This window comes from Pleurodeles waltl, chromosome 6 (genome assembly GCF_031143425.1).
Source record: "Pleurodeles waltl isolate 20211129_DDA chromosome 6, aPleWal1.hap1.20221129, whole genome shotgun sequence".
Classification (NCBI taxonomy): domain Eukaryota; kingdom Metazoa; phylum Chordata; class Amphibia; order Caudata; family Salamandridae; genus Pleurodeles; species Pleurodeles waltl.
In genome coordinates, this window is record NC_090445.1 from 1,719,959,534 (window position 1) to 1,719,978,093 (window position 18,560).

An 18,560-nucleotide genomic window follows, 5' to 3' on the forward strand; every position below is an offset into this window, starting at 1 on the left:
GAGGGGAGAATTGTGGTGATGTTAGTGGCTTCTACCTCTGAGGTAACATGGAACTTTTTGACATCCTATGCTTATGATGTCAGGGAATTCCATGTTCCTCGATCAGCAGTTATTCACTCGTTCACTCTGTGCCCCTCTGAATGGAAGACGATGTTTCTTTGCTTAAATAAAGACATTTGAAGAACATATCTGGACTCCGCCTCTACAGCTCCTCCTGTCCAGTCTTCAGTCTTCAGTCAGAGGCTCCTCCTGTCCAGTCTTCAGTCTTCAGTCAGAGGCTCCTGTTGTCCAGTCTTCAGTCTTCAGTCAGAGGCTCATCTCGTTCAGTGTTCAGTCTTTAGGCAGAGGCTCATCTTGGCCAGTGCTCAGTCTTTAGACAGAGGCTCGTCTTGCCCAGTGTTCAGTCTTCAGTCAGAGGCTCATCTTGTTCAGTGTTCAGTCTTTAAACAGAGGCCCCTCGTGCCCCGTGTTCAGTCTTTAGACAGAGGCTCATCGTGCCCGGTGTTCAGTCTTTAGACGGAGGCTCGTCTTCTCCAATGTTCAGTCTTTAGACAGAGGCTTGTCTTGCCGAGTGTTCAGTCTTTAGACAGAGGCTCATCTTGTTCAGTGTTCAGTCTTTAGACAGAGGCTCGTCTTGGCCAGTGTTCAGTCTTTAGACAGAGGCTTGTCTTGCCGAGTGTTCAGTCTTTAGGCAGAGGCTCATCTTGGCCAGTGTTCAGTCTTTAGACAGAGGCTCATCTCGTTCAGTGTTCAGTCTTTAGGCAGAGGCTCATCTTGGCCAGTGCTCAGTCTTTAGACAGAGGCTCGTCTTGCCCAGTGTTCAGTCTTCAGTCAGAGGCTCATCTTGTTCAGTGTTCAGTCTTTAAACAGAGGCCCCTCGTGCCCCGTGTTCAGTCTTTAGACAGAGGCTCATCGTGCCCGGTGTTCAGTCTTTAGACGGAGGCTCGTCTTCTCCAATGTTCAGTCTTTAGACAGAGGCTTGTCTTGCCGAGTGTTCAGTCTTTAGACAGAGGCTCATCTTGTTCAGTGTTCAGTCTTTAGACAGAGGCTCGTCTTGGCCAGTGTTCAGTCTTTAGACAGAGGCTTGTCTTGCCGAGTGTTCAGTCTTTAGGCAGAGGCTCGTCTTGGCCAGTGTTCAGTCTTTAGACAGAGGCTCGTCTTGCCGAGTGTTCAGTCTTTAGACAGAGGCTCGTCTTGGCCAGTGTTCAGTCTTTAGACAGAGGCTCGTCTTGGCCAGTGTTCAGTCTTTAGACAGAGGCTCGTCTTGCCGAGTGTTCAGTCTTTAGGCAGAGGCTCGTCTTGGCCAGTGTTCAGTCTTTAGACAGAGGCTCGTCTTGCCGAGTGTTCAGTCTTTAAACAGAGGCTCGTCTTGGCCAGTGTTCAGTCTTTAGACAGAGGCTTGTCTTGCCGAGTGTTCAGTCTTTAGACAGAGGCTTGTCTTGCCGAGTGTTCAGTCTTTAGACAGAGGCTCGTCATAGCCAGTGTTCAGTCTTTAGACAGAGGCTTGTCTTGCCGAGTGTTCAGTCTTTAGACAGAGGCTCGTCTTGGCCAGTGTTCAGCCTTCAGGAAGAGGCTCGTCCTGTCCAGTGTTCAGTCTTTAGACAGAGGCTTGTCTTGCCGAGTGTTCAGTCTTTAGGCAGAGGCTCATCGTGCCCGGTGTTCAGTCTTTAGACATAGGCTCGTCTTCTCTAATGTTCAGTCTTTAGACATAGGCTCGTCTTCTCTAATGTTCAGTCTTTAGACAGAGGCTCATCTTGTTCAGTGTTCAGTCTTTAGACAGAGGCTCATCTTGTTCAGTGTTAAGTCTTTAGACAGAGGCTCATTGTGCCCGGTGTTCAGTCTTTAGACAGAGGCTCATCTTGTTCAGTGTTCAGTCTTTAGGCAGAGGCTCATCGTGCCCGGTGTTCAGTCTTTAGACAGAGGCTCATCTTGCCCAGAGTTCACTCAAGGAAATGCTGCTTTCCAGCGTGTTTACACTGAAGGACCAGGGAGGAGTTTACTTTGTTAGATGAGATCGACTGATGTATTTTAATTTCACTATGTAATGTATCTAATAGCGGAGCTGCCTCGGGTAATAACTGCTACGTAGCTCGTGAAGCAGGCGAGGTGTGCCAGGGGCAACATCGTGGTGAAGCCAGGGAGGATGAACCGAAGCGAGCGCTGAGAAGCTAACGCGTGAGAGGAGCCCCCGGAGTGGCAAGCAAGGCGAACAGTGGTGGGGAAGGGTGGGGGAGCAGAAGGGAAAGGGAAGCGACAGAGATGGAAATGGGGAACAGAGGCAGGATTTGGGGAGGGATGAAAGAGGAAATCATGGGCTTGAATGTAGAGTAAAGAGAAAGGAAGCAGAGGGCACCGAGGCGGAATTACTGAAAGGGGGGGAGTGAAAAGAAGAACTAACTAGAGCAGAGGAGGAGGGGGAACTGAGAAGTAGAAAGTGGCGGGAACTAGATGGAGAGCTGCTGGGAGAAGGGAGACGAGTTGGGTAAATTAGAAGGAGGAAATGGGGGACCAGGAACTCATATAAGATCTTGCACCAGAGGGATCAGGGCCCCGAACTGTAGAGTCAGGCCCAGTGCGGGGAGGGCCTTGGCACACACTGGCCACTTGTGACCTGAGAAGGAATCAGGGCACTGAGGCGGGTGTCATCGGATGTGCCCACCAGGAGCTGCTCTTCTGAACTTCAAGCCTACTAAGGATGAGGGGATGGAGGCCCTGGACCTTCCCCTGCAGGGATCACCGGCTGGATCTGGGATCTCTGCATGGACCAGCAGATCACTGCGGCCTCCTTGAGGCTGGCGAGGGCGCGCGTGGCCCTGGCCTAAGGGAAGATGCCTTCGGTCCTCTGTGCCCAGGGTACTCCTGCAGACACCTCCTGGCACAGCCCCTGGTATTTCATCCCAAGGATGCAGGTGCTCCCGAGGATACGTCACCCAGGCTGGCACCCATGCATGCATAATGAAGCAGGCGCGGCCGCCAGCTCATCCAGTGCCCAGCAGATGCCTGGCCGCCGCGTCACCCCCTCCCAAGATGGCACGCAGCCGGGTAATTGCTGTGTCTAAAATTGGGAGTGGGGTGAGGCCCGAGAATGGGGGTGGCCGGCGCGATGATTACAGAAACAGCGATAGAGGCCAGGGCGGCGCAGGGGATATAAGCCCTGTGAGTTATGGCTCTAATTGGACAATGACCCTGAGAGCGGGTGATGCCAGTATGACCTTGGAGTAGCCCTGCAGAGCGGAGCATCCCTGGTGCCACCGCGGCCTCCCCGGACGCAGCATGCCCTCGGTGCGCATGCGTCCCAGGGCCCACCTTGGCCTGCCCCTGCTGCTGCTGCTCGCGGCCACCTTCACAGCAGGTAAAGGGCTCAAGAAAGAGCCGCTCGGCGCTGGGGACTATGGCCTCTTTTTCCATGTAAATCGTTTAAGTATCAGAGAAGTGATGCTGGATTTTTTTTTTCAGTTTGGTTGAAGACAGAATGAGATATCTGGGTTTCATGGTGCACCATCGTCTATCTGCTCCCAGGGGCTGTGCTGGTCTCTCAGATATCTAACTCTAAACTCTAATTTACACAAACTGATGAAAGCAAAAAAAACATTATTGAGGCGAAAGGATGTAAGAATTCAAATGAAATCGAATCAGTGTTTATAAAGCGCAACTACTCCCCGAAAGGGTCTCTAGGCGCCGTAAATATATATTTATCAGGTCAGTTTAGTTAAAATCTTAATTCAGGTCGGTTCATTGCTCCGTTGTCTTCCCTGCTCTCCAGATATTTTTCGGTGCGTTTTTTTTTTGTTTTGTACTATTATGTATTTTTCGTTTCTCTAAAATTCCGAGTTTAGCTTTTCTGGTGAGAGCATCGCCCGTGGTGTCTACACCTCCGCGGAGAGCGCTCTCTGGCTCACTGCGGAAGTGGCTCCTACACATGAGAGGACAACTGTGGAAGATACGACACTCTTAGAAAGAAAACTGTGTCTCCGCAGTAAACCAAAAGAAGTAGGAAAATGCAGTAATACAGACCGATCTGGGATCAGGAGCTGATATTCAGAGATTAACATCTCAAACCGAGCGACGCCTGGAGGGAGGGCTTGACACTACCGGCGGTGGGAAGCGCTTCTAGGCGCCCCGGTTACTGCGCGTTCACGAGTCCGTGGATTTTACGCGGGACCTTGCTGTGCGCGGCGCAGCCGCGGACGCACCTGTGCTCCTGGCTCAGGAATGAAATGCGCGCTTGGTTTATTATTAAATGAGACCGGGGTGGGATCAAACTACAGAAACATGTCCCCCCCCGTGTAAGGAACGAAGCGCCCCCGGAGCCCTCACTAAGGGTCCGATGAAAACGGGTGAATGTTGTCCCAAGTTTCCCACCAGCCGCTCCTCGCAGCAACATTTCCAAACTCCATCAAACGCGACAACAACCGGGTTTCCTGCATTTGTGGAAATTCGACATAAATCGGTTTTCGTTTGTTGTTCCCTCTGAGGGGGTTTGTGGGAGAGGACACCGGGGAACCTGCCTTCAATCCCGGCGCCCCGCAGCGGCCGGGGGCCCTGGTCCGTCTTGTACTTTACATGACAGACGATCATTTCTAGCATTTATCGACTCTCTTTCTGCTCCGGAGAACTCCGCTCAATTCATTTTTATTTCTAAAATAAATCGCTACAGCGATTAAATGTTTCAAGTGATAAATTGCGCAGCTGACCTGAGCAGGTCTGTGCGGTAAGGGGCCAGGTAGCTCGGTGGGTCCATGCACCAGTCGGAGAGGTAGCTCGGTGGGTCTGTGCACCAGTAGGACAGGTAGCTAGGAAAGATAGCTTGGTGGGTCCATGCACAAACCACACAGGTAGTTCGGTGGGTCAGTGCACCAGTCAGACAGGTAGCTAGGTTGGTCAGTGCACCAGTCAGTCAGGTAGTTCAGTGGTTTCGGGCACCAGTCTGTCGGTTAGCTCAGTGGGTCCATACATCAGTCCGACAGGTAACTCGTGAGTCCGTGCACCAATCGGACAGGCAGTTCGGTGGGTCCATGCACCAGGAAGTCAGGTTGCTCGGTGGGCCCGTGCACCAGTCAGACGGGTAGCTCAGTGAGCCTGTGCACCAGTCACAGAGGTAGCTAGGTCAGTCCGTGCACCAGTCACACAGGTAGCTCAGTGTGTTGGTGCACCAGTCGGAGAGGTAGCTCGGTGGGTCCATGCACCAGTCGGAGAGGTAGCTCGGTGGGTCCATGCACTAGTCGGAGAGGTAGCTCGGTGGGTCTGTGCACCAGTAGGACAGGTAGCTAGGAAAGATAGCTTGTTTGATCCATGACAAGTCAGAAAAGTAGCTGGGTGGGTCCATGCACAAGCCAGACAGGTAGTTCGGTGGGTTAGTGCACCAGTCTGTCGGTTAGCTCAGTGGGTCCATACATCAGCCCGAGAGGTAACTCGTGAGTCCGTGCACCAATCGGACAGGCAGCTCGGTGTGTCCATGCACCAGGAAGTCAGGTTGCTCGGTGGGCCCGTGCACCAGTCAGTCAGGTAGTTCGGTGGGTCCGTGCACCAGTCAGACGGGTAGCTCAGTGAGCCTGTGCACCAGTCAGACAGGTAGCTAGGTCAGTCCGTGCACCAGTCACACAGGTAGCTCAGTGGGTCAGTGCACCAGTCGGACAGGTAGCTCGGGGGGTCCGTGCGGCTGCGGCAGAGAGTCAGGTAGCTCGGTGGGTCCATGGACAAGTCAGAGAAGTAGCTGGGTGGGTCCATGCACAAGCCAGACAGGTAGTTTGGTGGGTCCGTGTTGCTGCAGCAGAGAGTCAGGTAGCTCAGTGGGTCTGTGAAGCAGAGAGTCAGGTAGCTCGGTGGGTCCCTGCAGGTGCAACGAAGAGTCATGTAGCTCTGTGGGTCCGTATGGCTGCGGTGGAGAGTCCGGTAGCTCAGTGGGTCTGTGTGGCTGGGGCAGGGAGTCAGGTAGCTCGGTGGGTCCGTGCTGTTGTGGCAGAGAGTCAGGTAGCTCAGTGGGTCTGCGCAGCGGAGAGTCAGGTACCTCTGTGGGTCCGTGTGGCTGCGACGAAGAGTCAGGTAGCTCAGTGGGTCTGTGTAGGTGCGAAGAAGAGTCAGGTAGCTCTGTGGGTCCGTGTGGCTGCGGTGGAGATTCCGGTAGCTCGGTGGGTCCGTGTGGCTGCGGCTGAGAGTCAGGTAGCTCTGTGGGTCCGTGTGGCTGCGGCTGAGAGTCAGGTAGCTCTGTGCGTCCGTGTGGCTGCGGTGGAGAGTCCGGTAGCTCAGTGGGTCTGTGTGGCTGTGGCAGAGGGTCAGGCAGCTCGGTGGGTCTGTGCGACATTACTTAAAGATCAATGCACCAGACCCCACCAATGTTTCAGTCTGGTTTCTATGCAGTACTGAACCCTACACATGGTGAGCAGCCCTTTCTATCCACTATCATACCCTACAGATGGCCAGCAGAGCTTCCGTACACTACCGTACCCTACAGATGTTCAGCAGAGCTCCCTGTGCATTACTGTACCCTATAGATGACCAGCAGAGCTCTCTGTACATTACTGTACCCTGCAGATGGCCAGCAGAGTTTCTTGTGCATTTCCGTACAGATGGCCATCAGAGCTTTCTGTGCACTGCCACCCCCTACAGATGGTGAGCAGCTCTTTCTATGCACTGCCGTACCCTACAGATGACGATCAGCGCTTTCTGTGCACTGTGGTACTCTACAGATCACGACCAGCGCTTTCTGTGCACTGTGGTACTCTACAGATGACGACCAGCGCTTTCTGTGCACTGTGGTACTCTACAGATGGCGAGCAGCTCTTTCTACGCACTGCCATACTCTACAGATGGCGAGCAGCTCTTTCTATGCACTGCTGTACTCTACAGATGGCGAGCAGCTCTTTCTATGCACTGTTGTACTCTACAGATGGCGAGCAGCGCTTTCTATGCACTGTTGTACCCTATAAATGGCAACCAGCGTTTACTATGCATTGCTGTACTCTACAGATGGCGAGCAGCGCTTTCTATGCACTGTTGTACCCTACAGATGGCGAGCAGCGCTTTCTATGCACTGTTGTACCCTACAGATGGAGAGCAGCACTTTCTATGCACTGCTGTACTCTACAGATGGCGAGCAGCGCTTTCTATGCACTGTTGTACCCTACAGATGGCGAGCAGCGCTTTCTATGCATTGCTGTACCCTACAGATGGCGAGCAGCGCTTTCTATGCACTGTTGTACCCTACAGATGGCGAGCAGCACTTTCTATGCATTGCTGTACCCTACAGATGGCGAGCAGCCCTTTCTATGCACTGTTGTACCCTGCAGATGACGAGCAGCGCTTTCTATGCACTGTTGTACGCTACAGATGGCGAGCAGCGCTTTCTGTGCACTGTTGTACCCTACAGATGGTGAGCAGCGCTTTTTCTGCACTGTTGTACTCTACAGATGGCGAGCAGCGCTTTCTGTGCACTGTTGTACCCTACAGATGGTGAGCAGCGCTTTCTGTGCACTGTTGTACTCTACAGATGGCGAGCAGCGCTTTCTGTGCACTGTTGTACCCTACAGATGGCGAGCAGCGCTTTCTATGCACTGTTGTACCCTACAGATGGCGAGCAGCGCTTTCTGTGCACTGTGGTACTCTACAGATGGCGAGCAGCGTTTTCTATGCACTGTTGTACTCTACAGATGGCGAGCAGTGCTTTCTATGCACTGTTGTACTCTACAGATGGCGAGCAGCGCTTTCTATGCACTGTTGTACCCTACAGATGGTGAGCAGCTCTTTCTATGCACTGCTGTACTCTACAAATGGCAAGCAGCACTTTCTATGCACTGCTGTACCCTACAAATGACGAGCAGTGATTTCTATGCACTGCCGTACCCTACAGATGGTGAGCAGCGCTTTCTATGCACTGCCGTAGTCTACAGATGGTGAGCAGTGCTTTCTATGCAGTGTTGTACCCTACAGATGGCGAGCAGCGCTTTCTATGCACTGTTGTACCCTACAGATGGTGAGCAGCTCTTTCTATGCACTGCTGTACTCTACAAATGGCAAGCAGCACTTTCTTTGCACTGCTGTACCCTACAAATGACGAGCAGTGATTTCTATGCACTGCCGTACCCTACAGATGGTGAGCAGCGCTTTCTATGCACTGCCGTAGTCTACAGATGGTGAGCAGTGCTTTCTATGCAGTGTTGTACCCTACCGATGGCGAGCAGCACTTTCTATGCACTGCTGTACCCTACAAATGACGAGCAGTGATTTCTATGCACTGCCGTACCCTACAGATGGTGAGCAGCGCTTTCTATGCACTGCCGTAGTCTACAGATGGTGAGCAGTGCTTTCTATGCAGTGTTGTACCCTACCGATGGCGAGCAGCACTTTCTTTGCACTGCTGTACCCTACAAATGACGAGCAGTGATTTCTATGCACTGCCGTACCCTACAGATGGTGAGCAGCGCTTTCTATGCACTGCCGTAGTCTACAGATGGTGAGCAGTGCTTTCTATGCAGTGTTGTACCCTACCGATGGCGAGCAGCACTTTCTATGCACTGCTGTACTCTACAAATGGCAAGCAGCACTTTCTTTGCACTGCTGTACCCTACAAATGACGAGCAGTGATTTCTATGCACTGCCGTACCCTACAGATGGTGAGCAGCGCTTTCTATGCACTGCCGTAGTCTACAGATGGTGAGCAGTGCTTTCTATGCAGTGTTGTACCCTACCGATGGCGAGCAGCACTTTCTATGCACTGCTGTACCCTACAGATGGCGAGCAGCGCTTTCTATGCATTGCTGTACTCTACAGTGCCTTCTTCATTAGCCTGTTTTAGTAGTGGCATGCAGTTCTTTCTATGACCTGGTGAGTGCCTTGACTGGGGTACACTGCTACTGTGCTCTGCAGTACCCTACAAGTGGCACCCATTAGTTCCTTTGCAGCATCAAACTTTACAAATATTGGGTAGCGCTTCCTACAGACTGGTATCACATATAGATGTGCTCAGTGGTTTTTTGCCATAGTATGTCACAAGCACACTTTCCATTCCCTCCTGCACCATTGGAACAGTTCTTAGTGTTTCCTCTGCAGGGGCATCACGTTGGACATCAACATTATAGCATGCTGATACACACTGTTGTCATAGCATAGTGTTGAATATTGTTGTGCTAGCATAGCATTAGACGTAGTTGGGATAGCATAGTGTTGGATATTGTGAAAATTGTGTGATAGAGTAGTGTTCAATATTGTTGTGATAAAATAGTGTATAATATTGTATATTATTATGATAGCATAGTGTATAATATTGTACATTGTTGTGATAGTGTAGTGTTTAATATTGTTGTGATAGCATAGTGTTTAATATTGTATATTATATTGTAGTGATAGCATAGTGCTGAATTTTGCTGTGATAACATAGTGTTTAATATTGTATACTACAGTGATAGTATAATGTTTAATGTTGATGAGGTAGCATAGTGTTGGATATTGTATATTGTTGTGATAGCATAGTGTTGGATATTGTATATTGTTGTGATAGCGTAGTGTTCAATATTGTTGTGATAGCATAGTGTTTAATATTGTATACTACAGTGATAGTATAATGTTTAATGTTGATGTGATAGCATAGTGTTGGATATTGTTGTGATTGGATAGTACTGGGCATTGCTGTGAAACACAATGTTGGATATTGTGATAGCATAGTGTGTAATATTGTGTATTGTTGTTACAGCATAATGTTTAATATTGTTGTGGTAGCATAGTGTTTAATATTGTATATTCAGGGTCCGAAAAATCATAAAAATTTTACTAGACCTTCAGGTCGAGTAACTTAAATAATCTACTTGACCTAACTGTAATGTACTTATCCCGTAAACGGGTCTCAAATTGTGTGATCCTAGGCAAATAGTTTACAGAGTCACCTTTTTTTTTTTAAATTCTGAAATATGATTGCACCTTCAAATATGTGAGCTCAGCATTTCTTCAGTACAAAAAAACCTCTTTTGTGTGATTAAGTATGGTAAAGTTTGCTGCGCGCATCACAAGAATCTAGCCTACATACCCATGATGCCTAGCCCACATAACATAGGACTTCTTTTAGTTTACTAACAACATTGCCATCAGTAACAGAGTGTTTCTCAGTTTGTTTAAACACTCGGTTTTAATAAATATATTACTAAACCATGATGTGGTAACATATTGTCATCTACACAGAGTAACTTTCCAAGAAATGTCCAAAAACCTCTCCACTAACCTGCAGCTTTACTGCTAAAACTATATAGTGTATTAACAATCTGTGAAAATTGGGTTTCAGGAAACATATCCCTTGCACATCAACATGTGAAGTATTCTGATATGTTTATATCCTATTAAAATATGTTTTTCATCACACAGAAATATTTAAAAAAAGCTTTCACAGTTATTGAAATATATTTTGAAATGTTTGCACAGTTGGCTTAGTCATGTAAATGTTGTGCGTTAGGAAAACCCTGTCTAAGCACTAGATCACACAGTTCACCTTACAAAGTCCTAGAACTCTGCAGTCAGAAGGAAAATGAATTGTAAGAACAACTGACTTTTGACCTCTGTCTGTGAACACAGAGCAAATGTGACATAAGAACTAGATTGAAAGGCATCTTTTATTGCCCCTCCACTTTTCAACTGAACAGAACACCTGCTCTGTGTCAACTCCCAGAAGGGACGAAAATAGCTGGGCCTGATCAAGCAAGACTCTCTAATGCCAGTGGTTGAGTGGATTTTCCGAGCCCTGATATTGTTGTGATAGCATAATGTTTAATATTGTTGTGATAGCATAGTGTTGGATATTGTTGTAATTGGGTAGTATTGGACATTGCAGGGATAGCGCAATATTGGATATTGTAGTTATAGCATAGTGTTTAATATTGTATGTTGCTGTGATAACATAGTGTTTAATATTGTTGTGTTAGCATAGTATTTAATATTGTAAATTGTGCTAGTGTAATGTTTAATATTGTTTTGATAGCATGGTTTTAGATATTGTTGAGATTAAATAGTATTGGGCATTGGTGTGACAGCACAATGTTGGATATTGTGGTAATAGCATACTGTTTAATATTGCATAATGTTGTGTTTGCATAGTGTTTAATATTGTATATTGTTTCATAGCATAATGTTTACTATTGTATATTGTTGTATAGCATAGTGTTCATCATTGTTGTGATAGCATAGTGTTTAATATTGTATATTGTTGTGATAGCGTAGTTTTTAATACTGTTGTAACAACATAGTGTTGGATATTGTGATAGCATGGTGTTAGATATTGTGAATATTGTTGTGATAGCATAGTGCTTGTGATAGCACAGTGTTTGATATTGTTGTGGTAGCATGGTGTTTAATATTGTTGTGAAAAAATAGTGTTCAATATTGTTGTGGTAGCATAGTGTTGGCTACTGCTGAGATAGCATAATGTTGGATATTGTTGTGATAACATAGTCTTATGAATTGTTGTGGAAGCATAGTATTAGGTATTGCTATGTTCCATAGTGTTGGATATTGTTGTGATTGCATAATGTTGGACATTGTTGCGATAGCATAGTGTTGTACATTGTTGTGACAGCATAGTTTTGGATATTGTGAAAGCATAGTGTCACACACTGTTGTGATAGCACAGTATTAGATATTGATGTGATTGCAGAGTGTTGGATATTTTTGTGATAGCAGTGTTAAATATTGTTGAAATCGCATAGTGTTTAATATTGTATATTGTTGTAATAGCATAATGTTTAAAATTGTTGTTCTAACAGTGTTTAATAATGTATATATTTGTGATAGCATAATGTGTAATATTCTTGTGATGGCATAGTGTTTAATATTGTATATTAGTGTGATAGTGTAATGTTTAATTTTGTTGTGATAGCATAGAGTTGGATATTGTTGTAATTGGGTAGTATTGGACATTGCTGTGATAGCACAATATTGGATATTGTGGTGATGGCATAGTGTTAATATTGTATGTTGCTGTCATAGCGTAGTGTTTAATATTGTTGCGATAGCATAGTGTTGGATAATGTGAATATTGCTGTGATAACAGTGTTGGATATTGTGAATATTTTTGTGATAGCATAGTGTTTAATATTGTTGTGATAGTATAGTGTTTAATATTGTTGTGTTAGCACAGTGTTTAATATTGTAAATTGTGCTAGTGTAATGTTTAATATTGTTTTGATAGCATGGTTTTAGATATTGTTGTGATTAAATAGTATTGGACATTGGTGTGACAGCACAATGTTGGATATTGTGGTAATAGCATACTGTTTAATATTGCATATTGTTGTGTTAGCATAGTGTTTAGTATTGTATATTGTTTTATAGCATAATGTTTACTAATGTATATTGTTGTATAGCAGTGGTTCCCAACCTGTGGTCCGGGGTCCGCGACTGCTTAGATATGTAAATAATATAAACATATTAGGTCCCCAGCTTTCAGTAATGACTTAGTGGGGGGGTCCCCGGATTCCAATAAAGATTCATTGGGGGTCCTCGGGTCCAAGTAATGTTAAAGTGGGGGTCCACAGAAGTCAAAAGGTTGGGAACCACTGTTGTATAGCATAGTGTTCAACACTGTTGTAATAGCATAGTGTTTAATATTGTATATTGTTGTGATAGCGTAGTTTTTAATACTGTTGTAATAACATAGTGTTGGATATTGTGATAATATAGTGTTGGATATTGTGATAAAATAGTGTTGTATATTGTGATAGCATGGTGTTAGACATTGTGAATATTGTTGTGATAGCATAGTGCTTGTGATAGCACAGTGTTAGCACAGTGTTTGATATTGTTGTGGTAGCATGGTGTTTAATATTGTTCTGATAAAATAGTGTTCAATATTGTTGTGGTAGCATAGTGTTGGCTACTGCTGAGATAGCATAGTGTTGGATATTGTTGTGATAACATAGTGTTATGAATTGTTGTGGAAGCATAGTATTAGGTATTGCTATGTTCCATAGTGTTGGATATTGTTGTGATTGCATAATGTTGGACATTGTTGCAATAGCATAGTGTTGTACATTGTTGTGACAGTATAGTTTTGGATATTGTGAAAGCATAGTGTCACACACTGTTGTGATAGCACAGTATTAGATATTGATGTGATTGCATAGTGTTGGATATTTTTGTGATAGCAGTGTTTAATATTGTTGAAATCGCATAGTGTTTAATATTGTATATTGTTGTGATAGCATAATGTTTAAAATTGTTGTGCTAACAGTGTTTAATAATGTCTATTTTTGTGATAGCATAATGTTTAATATTCTTGTGATAGCATAGTGTTTAATATTGCATAGTGTTGTGATAGTGTAATGTTTAATTTTGTTGTGATAGCATAGAGTTGGATATTGTTGTAATTGGGTAGTATTGGACATTGCTGTGATATAACAATATTGGATATTGTGGTGATGGCATAGTGTTAATATTGTATGTTGCTGTCATAGCGTAGTGTTTAATATTGTTGTGATAGCATAATGTTTAAAATTGTTGTGATAACAGTGTTTAATAATGTATATTTTTGTGATAGCATAATGTTTAATATTCTTGTGATGGCATAGTGTTTAATATTGTATATTGGTGTGATAGTGTAATGTTTAATTTTGTTGTGATAGCATAGAGTTGGATATTGTTGTAATTGGGTAGTATTGGACATTGCTGTGATAGCACAATATTGGATATTGTGGTGATGGCATAGGGGGTCATTACAACCCTGGCGGATGGCGGAGAACCGGCGGTAAGACCGCCAACAGGCTGGCGGTCTTACCTTGGTGTATTATGACCATGGCGGTTACCACCATGGTCAACTGCCGGTTCTCCATCCCGCCTGCCGGGCTGGAGACCTGGGTCTCCGGCCCGGTGGCCGTAAGTATACCGCCGGCAGTATTTGGACCCGGCTTACTGCCGTGGATTTCCAGCGGTAGGAACCGCCATGAAATCCATGGCGGTAAGCACTATCAGTGCCAGGGAATTCCTTCCCTGGCACTGATAGGGGTCTCGTCCACCCCACACCCCCACCCCAACACCCTCCCCTACACCCCCCCACCACCCCTGCCACCCCCAAAGATGGCAGGGCCCCCCTCCCCACCCCGACCCCCAACATAACGTTACTCACACACACCCGACACGCATGCAGGCACCACCAACACACACACGCACACACCCCGACATACATGCCTACTTCCACACACACAGTCAGACACGCACACCCACATTCAAACATACACGCACACATCCATACATACATACCCACAGACATACACGCACTCATTCCCATACACACAACACCCCGCAAGCATACACGCACTCACACACCCCCTCTACATACACACACGCACACACCCATGCACGCACAGAACACCCCCACACCCCCCTCCCCTAACAGACTTACCTGGTCCGTCGATCCTCCGGGAGGGGACGGGAGCCATGGGGCAGCTCCGCCGACACCACACCGCCAACAGAACACCACCACGGCGAATCACAGGACGTGATTTGCTGGGCGGTGTTCTGTTGGCGTGGCGGTGGAGGTGGAGCAACCTCCACTTCCCCGCTGCCCGCAAGTATGGCTGTTGTCAGCTCTCCGTCGGAATAACGACTAAGAGCAGCCAACAGTCATAATACGCCGAGCGGCAAACCGCCTGCACAGTGTTGGATATTGTAATTATTGTTGTGATAACAGTGTTGGATATTGTGAATATTGTTGTGATAGCATAGTGTTTAATATTGTTGTGTTAGCATAGTGTTTAATATTGTATATTGTTGTGCTAGTGTAATGTTTAATATTGTTGTGATAGCATAGTTTTAGATATTGCTGTGATTAAATAGTATTGGACATTAGTGTGACAGCACAATGTTGGATATTGTGGTAATAGCATAGTGTTTAATATTGTATATTGTTGTGTTAGCATAGTGTTTAATATTGTTCATTGTTGTATAACATAGTGTTTAACATTATTGAGATGGCATAATGTTTATTATTGTATACTGTTATGATAGTGTAATTTTTAACATTGTTGTGATAACAGTGTTGGATATTGTGATAGCATAGTGTTGGATATTGTGATGGCATAGTGTTGGATATTGCCGTGATTGCATATTGCTGGATATTGTGATAGCACGGTGTTAGATATTGTGAATATTGTTGTGATAGCATAGTGCTTAATATTCTTATGACAGCATAGTGATTAATATTCTTGTGATAGCATAGTGTTTGATATTGTTGTGATAGCATAGTGTTTAATATTATTGTGATTGCATAGTGTTGGATATTGTTGTGATTGCACAGTGTTGAGCACTTGTTATTGCATAGTGTTGGATATTGCGAATATTTTTGTGATAGCATAGTGTTTAATATTGTTGTTATAGCATAGTGTTTAATATTGTTGTGATAACATAGGCCCTCATTTTGAACTTGGCTGTAATGACCGCCGTGATGACGGTGAGTACAAGACCACCAGTGGCGGTGTACTGCGCACCACCGAATACTGCTACCAAAAACACATTCCTCCAATAAAATCACTACCACCACTCACCACCAGGGCCAATGATGGTGGAAAGGCAGGAGACAGCACCCCGCCACCACCATCCCTACAAACCCCCCACCCACCAAATAATGATGCACTATTCAGCACGGCAGTGTGGTTGAGAGCAGGATGACATCGGGGGTTTGGGACTGCCCATACACAACATGGAACCCCAGCAGCAGTCATCATGGACCCCAAAGACTGTAAGGCAGCTGGGTCCGTGGGTGAGTGTGGGTGTCCCTATGTGTGTGTAGGGTGTCTGGGGTGTCACATGGGGGGGCTAAGTTGCTTTTGGGGTTCACTGCTGAAAAAATAGTAAGGTGTTATTTTGTTGTGTGAGTGTGTGGGGGCATGTGGTTTGTGTTGGGGGCCAATATGTTTCATGCGTGTGACTGGGAGGTACTTATGGTGTTGCCACCCAGTCCCCCCATACTTACAATGGGGATCGCCGTGTGTTACGTGGCGGTGTTGACCGCTGCGGTAGACATGGCAGTCCATGCATCATAATACCAGCAGCTGCACAGGGCTGGAAATGGCCCAGAAATGGCCTCACGCCATCGGCGGCGGCCCAGAAAAACTGGCGATGAGTGGCTGCCCCGCTGGCTGTTTCTACTGTTCATCATTATGTGGTGGTTTGGACCGCCAACCTGGTGGCGGTAATGACCGTCACTGTTGGTGTGGCGGTCCAGACTGCCATGTTCATAATGACCGCCATAGTGTTTAATGTTGTTGTGATAGAATAGTGTTGGATATTGTTGTGATTGCATAGCGTTGGACAATATTGTGCTAGCATAGTGTTGGATACTGTGAATATTGTTGTGATAGCCCAGTGTTGGATATTGTGATATCATAGAGTTGGACATTGTTGTGATAGCACAGTGTTGGGCATTGTGGTGATAGCATAGTGTTGGATATTGTGAATATTACTGTAATAGCATAGTGTTAGACATTGTTGCGATAGCGCAGAGTTCCACATTGTTGTGATAGCACAGTGGTAGATATTATTGCAATATCATTGTGTTAGACATTGTTGTAATCCCATAGTGTTGGATAGTGGATAACATAGTGTGGGATACTGTTGTGATAGCATACTGTTAGATATTGTGATAGCATAGTACTGGACAAAGTTGTGATAGTGTAGTGTTAGGCACTGTTGTGGTAGCACAGTGTTAGGTATTGTGATTGCATAATGTTGGACATTGTGACAGCATAATGATGAGTATTGTTGTGATAGCACAGTGTTAAATATTGTTGTGATAGCACAGTGTTGGATATTATTGTGATAGCACAGTGTTGGATAATGTTGTGATAGCACAGTGTTATATATTGTTGTTATAGCACAGTGTTGGATATTGTTATGACAGCACTGTGTTGGATAATGTTGTGATAGCACAGTGTTGGATATTGTTGTTATAGCACAGTGTTATATATTGTTGTAATAGCACAGTGTTGGATATTGTTGTTATAGCACAGTGTTATATATTGTTGTAATAGCACAGTGTTAGATATTGTTGTTATAGCACAGTGGTATATATTTTTGTGATAGCACAGTGTTGTATATTGTTCTGATAACATAGTGGTGGGTACTTATTTAGCTTCAGAAAACAAATATTTCAGCACGTTCTTTACATCCTTATACCTTCGCCCAATTAGTAAATACTACAGTATATTAAAATGACAATGATTTCTTTAAACCCATCACGCCAACTTCCAGACATGTGACCGCCACAACTTTTCTGAGCAATTGTGGAAGAAGGAGCAGTGAGAAGGCGTGTTCCTAAACCAGGAGTGGTTGAGGCCTCCCAGCAACCATACTGACGTTGCACTAGGAGTATTAATGTAAAGTGACTCATGCCCGGAACCAGCAAAGTGCTTTCACAGGACAGGCATATGCGCCAAAGTGCGCTGAGCGCGGACAGCCGGCTGCAGAAATCTGGCAGCGGGGTAATAAGACCATTGTTGCGCAACACTAGGCTTGCACTAAATAAATTGCAATACAGACAAACAGATGCATTAACCCGCTGAGCCATTTTACTGGTTGCATCCATCGATTTGCGTGGGGAAGTTCCAATTGCGCTGCACTTTTTTATGCGGGCTGGCAAGATCCCGGCCCCTGGAGCTTTGCATGTGAAAAGAGCTGCGATCGAGTCTCACCAGAGATCGTAGTGGACCGAACACTCTGCAAGCATGTCATCATACTGACCAAAGAGCAAATATGGGCAACAAGTGTGCAAACGCTTGAGGTGTTTAGATTCAAATCCACCCCCACCTTTAACTAGGTGTGCAAAGCTCCAGGACTGCAGTGGCCACAGGAAGCATGTTCGGTGCATTGCCTCCCTGCATGCCTTCCAGTCCCACGGAAACAAACACTAAACAAATCAAAGCCAGCGGTCAAAGTGCATAAGAAAAATAAGGAACTGCCACACTCAAGTCCTGCTGCAACACCAACAAGAGCCCGACTCCGAAGAGATCTGTCAGTGGTCACGCGGCTGTGCATCAGGGCTGGCCAATCAACGTCGCCAGGGTCGTCATTGGGAGGGCTTTCGCAGCACTAGGTTGGCAGCCCTGCAGGTCAACTGACAGAAGAAGCCCAGGCCTGCAGCAGATACATACAATATATCTAACTAGAAATCAACGATGGGGATGGGTCACCATTGCAACGCGTGAGTTGCTTCCACCAGGCCCATCTTTCAGGCATGATGTGAATTGTCTGTTATCAAGCACTGCACACACAGTGCTTGATTTTATGCCATCAAAGCGCTCGGAAGCCAAGGTTCGCAATCAAGGTGGCAGGGGTCATCATAGGGGCGTAGGGGTCTTGAACCTCTAATTGACATCCATGTTATATTTCACCAGGCTGGGGACTCACCTTGGCAATCAAGGTCATATGTCAGGAAAGGTACTTACAAAAAGAGGTCCACAGAGGAGATGGCTGATGGGCTGGTCCTAACCCTGTTTGGCCAATAGACAGTGGACACAGGATACTGAAAGGGCCACTGGTGTGTCTTCCCACCTGTGGACAACACCCCTGTTGTAAAGTTCATAATTCTTGGTAAT

General features: G+C 45.9%; 1 protein-coding gene across 1 annotated transcript in view; it reads left to right on the top strand.

Moving 5' to 3' along the window:
* Positions 1 to 3,273: 3,273 nt before the first annotated feature.
* Positions 3,274 to 18,560, top strand: part of LOC138301841 (mucin-5AC-like) — a 196,145-nt gene continuing 180,858 nt past the window's right edge. The window contains exon 1 of the mRNA XM_069242338.1: positions 3,274 to 3,352. Within this exon, the coding sequence (XP_069098439.1) occupies positions 3,274 to 3,352 (79 nt within the window). The remainder of the gene's footprint in view (positions 3,353 to 18,560) is intronic.